Here is a 12,533-nt window from a genome sequence, read left to right as displayed (position 1 = left end):
ATTTAAAATTTTAAATAATATTTTAAAGCGATAATATTACAAAATTCTTTTAAAAACTTATAGATTTTCGAATATTATATTCATATTCAAATAAAGACTAACCCTCTTTTCTTGTAACAGGCCACTCAAATGACTTGTCCGGTTCCGTGAGGAAGTTCTCTGTATGTATTCTGTCCAAGACAGTGAAAAAAAGCAGATCAACGAAACATAGAGAGAGAAAGAGTGGGGCGAGATAAAGCTGGACTGTACACATTTTTCTGTGATTAGTATGCGTTGCTTACTCGATCAGTGAACTCGTGTCTGTATCTCATAACTCCGATTATTTGACTGAATTCTCAAACGAACAGTGTATTTGAGATTTAATTAATTATATTTTTATCAATGAAGGATTTTCTAAACATTGTAATTTTTGCAAGGTAAGAGAAAATATTTTTCAAATGTATATGAATTTTTAATTGAATCTTTAGGATTTAGATTATTTATATATTTATATTAGAGATTCTTTAGATTAATTTTTGAATTAATTTAAAACAAAAAAAAAATTTCTTAATGAATTTAAATTTTTATTTTTTTTTTTTTTTTGATATCGATTATGAAAACTTTGAATTTTCAGATAGTCTTTGAACTAATTTTTGATGATTTAAAATTTTTATTTTGAAATTTATAATTTTTTAAAGTTTCAATGTTGTTTCTAATGTTGTGAATAAGTTTTTGCTTAATTTGAATAAATTTTTGCTAATTATTATGAAATTTTTAAATTCTGAAATTCTTAATTGTAAAACTTTTAAATTTTTATATTTTGATCATATTTTTAAACAATTTTTTAAATTTTTATATTTATGAAGATAAAATTTTTAACGTATGAATAAAAATATTTTGGAGAAATTTTTAATTTGTTGTTTTACTTCTTTCTTGAAATAAATTAATATATTTATTTAGATTTATTTTGTGATATAATTCAATTTAAATTCATTTATAACTTCATATATAAGGAGATATATTATGTAGAATGAGATAATAGATAGAATTTATTAAACAATTTGATAGAATTAAAATTTTACAAAATTAATAGAAAAAAATGTAAAGAAATGCAATTATAAATTAAATATATTAAATAACATTTATTTTTTTTATAAGAGTTATTATTAATTTAATAAAAAAATAAAAATCTCATTAATAATAAATAATAGAATATTGTTATATATGAATATTCAACGCATTAATTATTAGATGTACAGATTTTTAAGCAAATACATATATTTCATATTTTATATGTATTTAATTTAAACATAAATTATATTATATTTTTCTTCTGATTTTTATTTGTTGTATAAATAATTTTAAATAAAATTTTGTTCTTGATATAATATGAATAAAATTAAAAATATTGTGAATAGTCTATATATAGAATGTCCTAAAAATATCAAATCTTGATTAATTGAATTCTTAAGTTAATTTTAAGTTCAATATTTTCTTGTGTAAAAATTTTCGTTTTGTTAATGAATTATCAACAAAGAATATCAAAAAAAATTTATTGCTATAGAGTGCGTAAATTTGTCGAATTGTGAAGCTAGATATTGATTCTATACATTTCAATGACATATTCAATTAACTGATGTTTCTATGTATGAGATGTTTAGAACATGTAGAATTTATATAGAATATATTAGTATATATTACATGACATATTTATTAGAAATTAAATAGAAAATTTATTTTCAATTTTTTCATATAAATAATAGCAATTTATCAAAAAATTGAGAAAAATAAATATATAATGTTATAATTTTAAATAAAATATAAAATAAAATATAAAATAATTTTAAATATAATATAAAATTTATTAAGTAAAATGTATAAATATATTTTAAATAATTAAAATTTATAATATTATTACATTTATAAATAATTAAAATTGATTTCTGTAAAAATATAATGTAATAATTTTACCTAAATATATACAATATACAATAATTATAAATATACAATATACAATAATTATATATAATATAATGATATATTTTGAATATTTTTTAGATTCATCAAAAATAAAATCCGCAATTTACTAAACTAATTTCTAATAAATAAATTAAAAATTTTCATTGAAAATATATGATGTTTTTCAAATTCACCATTTCATTTAATATTAATCTTTACATTTTAGTATTATAAAGATATTTAATACTATAAAAACTATTAAAAAATATCTAGTAAATTTTTATTTAATTAACTTTATAAAAAATATTTTACGTTTTTTTATTTTTAAATTTAAAATATAAATTTACATTTTAAATTAAAAATTTTCATTGAAAATATATGATGTTTTTCAAATTCACCATTTCATTTGATATTAATCTTTACATTTTAGTATTATAAAGATATTTAATACTATAAAAACTATTAAAAAATATCTAGTAAATTTTTATTTAATTAACTTTATAAAAAATATTTTGTTTCTTTATTTTTAAAAAAAATAAAATATTTTTGATAACTTTATTCATTTATTTATGAATATGAAAAGATATTTTTTAAATGAAATATTGAATATATATAATTATAATTATATATATAATTATAAAATAAATATTATGTATACATATATATTAAAACATTAAAATATTTTTTTATTGAATATTTATTATTTTTATAATGAAAACAATTATAAATAATTATATTTATTTTCTATTTGTTTAATTTTTTTAATGAATATATTATAATATTATAAACAAAAATTAAAAAATATTTATTCTCACATTTTTTCAAATAATCAATTTCAAATTTATTTTAGATATTCTCCAAATGGTGCATGAACAATTCGAAAAATCATTAAAAAACAGATCGTGACATCGATGAACTCATTTGGATCAAGTTTGCTTAACAAGATCAAGGTCACGTTCGTTAAAAAATTATCGAGATATCCAATACAAGTATTTTTATAATTATTGTAAGAAGAATATAATTTTAACTATTTCGACATTGATGTTGGAAAGCTTTTATTTTGCAACAAATGATTGGAACCAATGGACAGTTTAGTTATCGGTATTTGCGTCAATCAATTTTTTATCGTTGCTGTTGACTGAATATAGAATACAGAAAATAGAAGACACGAAAGAAAGAGTTCTTGTGCCTCTAGAAGAAACTTTTATTTTGTTTATTTTGATTTACGAGATTGAATTTTATGTATTTTTTTATTAACAAATTTATAAATAAGTATGTTTTAGTTTTTAATTATTTAATGAATTTTGAACATAATCTTTTATTCCAATTTTTATTTATTCAATTTATGTTTTTTTATATTTTTGCGTTTAAATCTTTTGTATTTTACTATCTTTAAATTTATATAGAGCATTTAATTTAAAAATTTTTATATTCTTAATTATGTTAATTAATTTATAATTAATTCTTGTTATGTTAATTTGATAATTTGTATATTTATACACTTTTCTGTATTTCAATATCATTTTTTCTTTTTAAATTTACAATTTTTCAAAACTCTTTTTAAATTTTTTTTCGAATATTTTAATTGTGTAAATTATTTATATTTAATATATTCTTTTATACTTGTTTAATTTTTTGAACAATGTAAATTTTATTTTTAAATCAAACATGCATGATTTATTTTTATTACAAAAAGTTTGATATTATTATAAATTTTTAAGTATTAATAAGATAAAAAAAATTATTCAATAAATTATTAAATTTTATTAATTGGAAATATATTATTAATTACGGATAATATGAAGAAAGAAGAAAAAAATAATATTTTGCAAAGTGTTCACTGACAATAAAGTGTTTCAATTTAAAGTTATATTAAACATTAACATACTTGAGAAAAAAACGAAATAGTTGAAATTGTGATTATTTAATTTATATTATGAATTATTGTGAATATTTTAAATATTATAAATTATTGTAGAAATTTTTGTGAAATGTTTGTGAATCAAACGATGTTGATACTTGCACATACTGCGCAAATAATGGCCACATTATCTTCAAAGGCAATTTCTGGCGTTCCTGAAAATAATAATATTCAGATCAATGTAACGACAACAACTTTGTCGCCAGAAGAAGAGGAAAATGTATTTGACTTCAATGATAGTAAGTAATTAAAAATATTTTAATAACAAAAAACTGTGGATTTTTATGTAAATTTATTTTTAAATTAAAAAAATTTATTTTTATATTAATATTTAATTTTTATAATAACATGTTTAATATTAAAAAATAAAAATAGAAATTTTTTCGTTCAAATTATAAGTATCTTATTTTTACATATTTTTATATATTATTATATATATTGTATATTGTGAATTTTTTAATTTTTTATAAAAGCATAAGTATCTGCAATTTAAAAATTATATTGAATATATACAATGTAATAAAAATGTTTATATCGTTCATACTAAATAAGATTTTTTGAAAAGTTAAAGAATAAATGAAATATTTTGTTATAAAATAAATTTGTTATTAAATTCTATTATAAATGATTAAAATTAATAGAAAAATATTAGAAAATTAATTTTTTATATTAAATTCTTTTAATAACAAAAATTATTTATTGTTATTAACAATTGAAATATAAAAAATATTAAATTAGAACTTTATATTTTAATATTACTTATATTTTAATATTATATATTTTAAAATTATTAGAACTTTTTATTAAATTTATACCATAAAATATAGCAAAATTTTCATTATTTCTTATTAATAAAATTAATTAACATTCACAACTGAATTCAAATTTTTATTAAATTTGTATTATAAATTATAATAAAATTTTTATTGTACTACATAATTAATTTAAATTTTTTTATCAATGAAATATATTAATTCGATAATTTAAAATCACTATTCAATAAAAAAATATGAATAATCGAACTTTCATTAAATGTAATTAGTAAAATAATTATTAAAATAAATAAAAACTATGATTTATTTCAAAAATTATATCTATTCATGAATTCATATTTGAACTAAAATTCATATTGATAAAAAATTTCATCAATTTAATTTTATATTAATTAGTAGACATTTTATTATTCGGATATAAATTAGAGAATATATGATATCTCGATTAAAAATTTATATCTTAAGGATTAAATTAGTATTTAACTAAAAAACTATAAAATTTGTAATTGTAAATACAAATTCATAGTTTTCCAGATTAACAAAAATTTTTGCTAATATTACATTGAATCTTTATTTATTTTTATAAATATATTTATAAACAGATACATGGCAGTATCTATATATTATGGATGAAATAATATTGATATTAATTGATATTAATATTGATATTAATGAATTAATATGAATCCAATCTTTTGGATTCATGAAATGCGAAAATAAAATAATTCTTGGATAATCGAAATTATTGTTACGTGATATTAACTTTACATTTATTATTGTAACTTCGATTACTGCTTTATACTTCAATTTGGCATTTTATGGATCAAATTCTTTATAGATAGATATTAGAGATTCTTTATAGATAGATATTATAGATAGATATAAATTATATTAGCTTATTGGATAATATTTATTTATTATATATATATATTGTATATTTTAAATGCTGAACATAATATATATTAAAATAACAGTAAATAAATATAAGTGATCACATATAACGCACAGATCATAAATGCATATATATAGATAAAAATCAATGTAATAATTCAATAACTGTTAATATTTCTAGAAATATATACTTGCGGCAATCTGAATCACAACTATTATAATCTTTGAGGCATTTTTCAAACTATTATACAGTTTCTAATTCGTTGTTTTTGTTGTTTTTAATAATTAAAATCATGCCTATATTTTTGTTATTATTTGATTTTTTATAATTTATTGAATAATTTTGTTATTTTTTTGAATAATTTGCAGTTTTCAATAATTTGCAGTTTCAGTTTTCACAATAATTTCAGTAGAATATAATTATATTTTAAAATATGATTTAATTTCTTTTAATTCTTAAATATAACATACAGATCTAATGATAGAAATCTCGATTGAGATTTATTTATTAAGTTATTCATTAAGTTATAAGCAATTTAAATTCATTGAAATTAAATGAAATGAAATGAACAAATTGCTATAACAAAATTAACGGTTTTACTTTTTTTTGTCTCGCTTCTAAATTTTAATTGTTTATAATTCAATAAATAAATTTTAACCAATATTTTTATATCATTTATTACTATCTTTTATATTGTTTTGATCTTTAAAATTTTTCAAATGCATTTTATAATGCATTCTAAATATACTCTAAATATACTATATATGATACTTCATATTTTATATATAATAATATTTTATATTTTTCATAAAGAAATTATTTATATATAATTATATAATTTATATATAAAAAATATATATAAATAATTTTTTAATTCTAATATTTTGTTTAAATTATAACAATTCTCATTATTTGTTACTTTTTAATATTTGTAAGGAATATTTTAAATATAACTATAATATGATTTTTCTATATAATATATTAGAGCAAACAATAAAGTAACATATGTTCATCAGTTTGTTATACATTATTTTATATTTCTTTAAGTTTTTAACAGTCTTTTTATCTAATAAATAATTCTTTTTTTAAGTTTGCATATAATCAATATGTAATTTTTGAAAAATTTTTATTTTTCTCGTTGTCACCAAATTATTAAAATTATTGATACAATGAATGAATATAATGAATTTCTATATGTCACACAGGCTATTAAGTATTTAGTAACAATAATTAATTTAAAACATGATTATACAATTGGCGATTTATAAACTGATTATGGTCCATAATTTTTTTTTTTGATTGATTTTTTGAGAAGAAAAGTTTCTATTATATCTCTAAAAAACTTTTCTTTCAAGTGTCATTCTACCATCAATAGACTAATCACTATTACATATACACTATTAAAAACTAATAATCAAACTAAAAATAATGCATTAAAAATAGAAGCATATATATATATATATATATATATATATATATATATATATAATGGTGATTAGTCTGATTTTGATGAAAGAATCAATATAAATGTACGTCTCTTCGAAGACAAAGAGTGGTTAACCGCAAGCCAAACTTATATGGCTTGCAAAGAAGTTAAATAGTCCTGAGAGATAATTTAGCCATTTTGATGCAAAATATACTTTTACACAACTCTTTGATACTTCATTTTAAAGTTTATCGTAGCTATATTGGAAAAGCGACAGGAATTATTTTTTTAAAGGAAAATTTAGAATAAGAAATATTCTTTTAAATATGTTCTTTTTAAATCTTATTTCGAGATAAAAAGGTTTGTGTTGCGAAAGAGAGATAAATAACAATAATAAGATCTTGGGACAAAATCAGTCTAGTCGTGTTTGAAATTAGAAATTTTAATTTTATAGATCAGTTCTTATAAATAGTTCAGTTCTTATAAATTCAATATTAAGTAAAGTTGCATTTTTTTTTCCTTCAATCATAACAAACAAATTAACACCATTTCAAACATATCCATACCATTATAAAAATCCATTAGAGATCATCTTATTACAGATAGCAAATTAAGATCGCAATTCTTATCATAATAACGATTTCTAACCTAGAATTTATCAGAATCCATCCTGTCATTATATAAGCAACTTATTAGAATTAAATTCCTATCATAACAACTTTTATCACATATTAAATCAATATACAACCGATCAGAGCCCATTCTCAATAGCACTAAATTTTCTTATACAATAAATCAGAATCTTGTGATAACTAAATTCGTAATTTAGCAATTCTTTTCCATAGCAATAGATAACTTTTATAGATAATGTATTAAGTGCAATTCTAAGATGCGATGAAATCATATGCCTTTTTAATGATGCAAGTCATTAATAAATAATTTGTGATATTTTTTATGAGAGTAATTTGTAGATTTATTTAGAAATATAACTCATTCTTTGCAGTAATTAATGAGAATAGTCTATATACTTAATAATGATCTCTATTATTCGGAATGTAAAATATTGCAAAAAGAAACTAATAAGTTTTAAGTTTCTATTATTTCAAAATATCGATCAAAATGTCAATTTTAAAAAAGAAAAAAAAAAGTTGAGTAAAAAATTCAATGTTAAAATTCAATGTTTATAAAAATCTTATTATCTGAATTAAGCATCAAGAAGAAAGCAATAATTTTCTACGTGTGATTTTAAGTAATTCGCATAAATTACGCAGTTTATGAGTAATTTCATTTTCATTAAAATTGATAAACTTATTTATAATATATATATTTTGTTTCTTTATTCCATTTTAATAATTTTAGTTTTAAATGTGAGTAACATTTTACATTATGAAATAAATCTAAATATTTTTTCTTCTAATTTTTTCTTTATCATTTTTATTGATACACTCTGAAATCTCAGTAAATATTTCAGATATTTCAACATATATATTTCGCTGTTAAAAAGTAGAAATTAATCGACACAAAAAAAAAATATTTAATCATATCACTTTATTTATATTTATCATGAGAGTCATGAAAAATATCATAAATTAATTGCACATGGACACATGTCTTAAATTTAATTGATATGCAGCAGTTATAAAAGAAATATAAAATAAATTAATCTTAGTTATAAGATTTTTTTTTCTGAATTTATTTCTTATTATAATCACTCTTTTTAAAAAAAAAACAATGATATATTACAATAAATATTACAATTATAAAACTGTAAAAAAATAATTTTATATAATTTCTCCAATTTTTTATTTATTATAATTATTATAATAATAAGTAAAACATTATAAATGGATTATAATTATAAATGAAATTGCAAAAAATTATTTCCTTTCTGATTTTGATAATTTTTAAATATGTTATAGAGAATAAGATTCAAAACAACTTTTTTCTACAATATATAATCATTTGATTTTAGTTCTTAAAATATTTGCAAGAAAAAATTATTATTATTATATAGAATATTGCCTATACATTTATATAGAATATGCCTATACATTTGTAACAGATCATGCATCATGTAATTGTCACTTTTCAATTATTATTTATGTAAACACATTATAGCGGCTGGTATTCAATCGCATGTATAGTTTACAATTATTATAAATTTCATTTTCGTATAATATTTAAAAATTGAAATACATAGTTTTTCTATATTTTTACTAAATTATTATTAATAAAATAGTTTTCCAGTGAAAGTTTATGTATTCATATATATTATATAAAATGCTATATAGAATGCTTCGTATACAATGGAAATTAATTCATGAAATTAATTCATGAAATTTTTGAAACATTGATTTAAAAAAATATAAAAATTTATATAAAAATATCGATTAAGTTTTATTAAATTATATTATATTAAATAGATATATTAAATTATAAACAATTTACAAGATTGCATTAGATCTAATTAATTTTTTTGTAGACCAAATAGAAATAATATGAAGATTTCAAATTCTATTTTTTATGTAGAATCATTATGTACTTATATAATTGATACAGTTTGTCGTTTGTTTTCAAAAAAAGTATTAAACTATTTACGTCGAAAAATTATTAAATACTATATTAATATAAAAATACTATATTATATATAATATAGTATTTTAATCATATCTTAAAGTTTATAAAACTTATTGCTTGAAAAACTCGCAATAATCGAATATTGTATTCCTTGATTTTTATATTGTTAAGTAAATTTTTAACATAATAACATATATTCTAAATTAATTTTTTCAATATAAACAAATTAATATTTTTTATAAAAAATGGATCAATTAACAAAACGGATTGATTACTGTATTTAATTTTATTAATTACATTATATAATTTCATTTAACAATATGTATATCATTTCACATGATCTTTATTTGGTCATTTTTGTACAAAAAAATTAATTTATTATTTTGTGATCTTTTTGAAATGAATAAATTTTTGATCGAACCATTTTTTTTATACAATAAGAATAGTTTTTCAACAATTTTCATGTTTTTTTTTATATCGGATATCTTGTACATAAAAAAAAACAATGTTATAAATATACAGAATGTCTCAAAAGTGGGAACATTCATTAAATGAATCGGCATATAATCAACGCTAATATTATCATTTAGTGATTGTGATTAGTGATTCGCCAATGTTTTTTGTTAATAACTAAAAAATATATTTTTGGCACATGTATATATATATTCTATTTATTTAATTATCTGTCGATATAGGAAAAAAATATTTTTATTTTAAGTAAGAAAAATTTTATATTTATAGTTATTTTATATAAGAAAAATTAAAAAGATTATATTTCTAATTAATAATATTGAAAAGATTAACTATAAATGATATAAATGATATAAGAGCTATAAATGTATGTGGTATTATTCATTCTTTTATATTTTTTTTAAAAATTTTATTTGTTCTTTTCAAATTGATTGAATATTCAAAGCAATATTGACAATAGGAAAGATGAAAAAAGATATTCCTTTGATAATCATTTATTGTATATCTTTTATAAATTTGACAATAAATTGAAAATCTAATGAATAATTAATATTAAACGAAAAATTTCCGATAATTCATGTTATTGTTCTTGAATAAATACTTGTTCAAATAATAAAAAAGAAACTAGTTTCTAATAATATCACCTTTCAAAATGTGAAAAACTAAAATTTTATTTTTGATATTAAAAAAATTCAATCACTTCCATCATTTATGATAATGACTTAAAACTGCAAAAGCATGAATGTCAACAAACTAAAAAAAAAATTATGAAGATTTTTCATTTTCAAAAAACTTTTTTTAATATATTTGTATATATATCTTTTATATATATTTTTTATATCATTTTTTCCCTATCATTATTAAACAAATAGTTTCTCTAAATATCGATATATATGAAATTTCTGAATATATTTTTATCATGACTAATTAAAGATTTACAATTAAAATTATAGTTATATTTTTATAGTTGTAGAAATAGAAGATCGCAAAATTTTATTAAAATCAGTGACTTGAAATATATTTTTACTATAAAATCGTTATTTGTTAAACGTAAATGATATTACAAATTAACAATCCAAGGAATAAAAATTATATTGCTAATTATAATTCTTTGAAAAATTTCTTGCTATAATTTATTTAATTTTATCTATGTTTAGAATAAATATTCAATCAATTGAATAATCAATATTCAAATGCAAAATAAATAAAAAATTTTGATGCAAAATAAATAAGCATCAATAATAATAATAAACATATTTATTTTTTTAATTAATTTTATTTTGATTTAATGTGATATTATTATTTGACTTATCTAACTCAAACATTTATATTATTATGTTAGCAAAATATAGCAAAATATAGCAAAATACTGAAATATAATTCATTATATGTAATTTATTTATATATATAATATAATTCATTTCAAAAATAATGACATGATTTGAAATCAATCAAATTATAGTTAATAAATTAATAGAAAATATATTAAAAAGTTTTATAAAAGTCATAAACAATTGTACATATCAAAATTCATACTAGTCCTATATTATTTAAAATTTTAATTGTTATATATTTATTATCAACATACTTTCTGCACATAACTAGTACAAATTTGTTGTTTTGAAGTTAATAAAAATCTTTTAGATATAATTTAAACTTAAATATATATTTATTTATGTAATATTAAACATTATTAATTATTTATATGATTTATTTCACTCTTATTTTCAATTTAAATGTTTATACTTTGTTTTAAGTTTATCAACATATTTTTCATAATAAGTATAAAACGTATAAATGATCATTACAAAATATTTAGAATAAAATTTCTTTCTTTCTTATAAAGAAAATATCGTTATACGATTGCAATCATATTAATAAAAAAATATTAATCTATAAATAGATTATTATAAATCTGATTTTTCATTCACTTCATATATAATTATGTAAAATATTAAATAAATTTAGAATAATGATGTAATATTTTTGCAAAATGATTTCATGCAGGATAGATGTTTTAATATTTATTGACAAAAATATACTTATGTTAATTGATGTTAATAGATGTTAGAAATTGATAATTAAATACAGTTCTGATTCTCAGCTGTTTAGTGAATTTCTATATTTAAATACATATACATGTATATAGTAGATTTCTTATCTCTTCTCGCTTCAATCGATTTTCATTTTAACCGGTTAACGATTGAAATAAATAGTAATTTTTTATAGCCATAATGACAACATAAGATAATCAATAATTATTACATATCAATTTCATTAATCATATCGTGAATTAACTCAATAATGCAACGTTTTTCATCCGTTCTTGTTAATGAACATATTAATATAATTTTAGTTTTAATTATTTATTTCAAATTTATCTTTATGCCAAAGTTATTTTTATTATTTTTATATTTATTACAGTTAATTTCTATGACATTTTAATTTATGACATATTAAATATACATTATGTTAAATATTAAAATGAATACGAATAAATGTTGAAATGAATTCAAAAGTTTTAAAATCTTTAGA

General features: G+C 17.3%; 1 protein-coding gene across 3 annotated transcripts in view; it reads left to right on the top strand.

Moving 5' to 3' along the window:
• Window positions 1-288: 288 nt before the first annotated feature.
• Window positions 289-12,533, top strand: part of LOC122714434 (pancreatic triacylglycerol lipase-like) — a 61,330-nt gene continuing 49,085 nt past the window's right edge. Inside the window, exons 1-3 of one of the 3 annotated variants that reach the window (XM_043935753.1) lie at window positions 289-416; window positions 2,789-3,210; window positions 3,917-4,098. In XM_043935753.1, coding sequence (XP_043791688.1) covers window positions 3,179-3,210; window positions 3,917-4,098 — 214 coding nt within the window. In that variant the 5' untranslated portion in view covers window positions 289-416; window positions 2,789-3,178. The remainder of the gene's footprint in view (window positions 417-2,788; window positions 3,211-3,916; window positions 4,099-12,533) is intronic. The other 2 variants (XM_043935754.1, XM_043935755.1) reach the window with 2 other exon arrangements.

This window comes from Apis laboriosa, unplaced genomic scaffold (assembly GCF_014066325.1).
Source record: "Apis laboriosa isolate Shangri-la unplaced genomic scaffold, ASM1406632v1 scaffold30_cov140, whole genome shotgun sequence".
In the NCBI taxonomy this organism is placed as follows: domain Eukaryota; kingdom Metazoa; phylum Arthropoda; class Insecta; order Hymenoptera; family Apidae; genus Apis; species Apis laboriosa.
The sequence above is the reverse complement of the archived record's forward strand: the minus strand, read 5'-3'. Positions and strand labels throughout refer to the sequence as shown.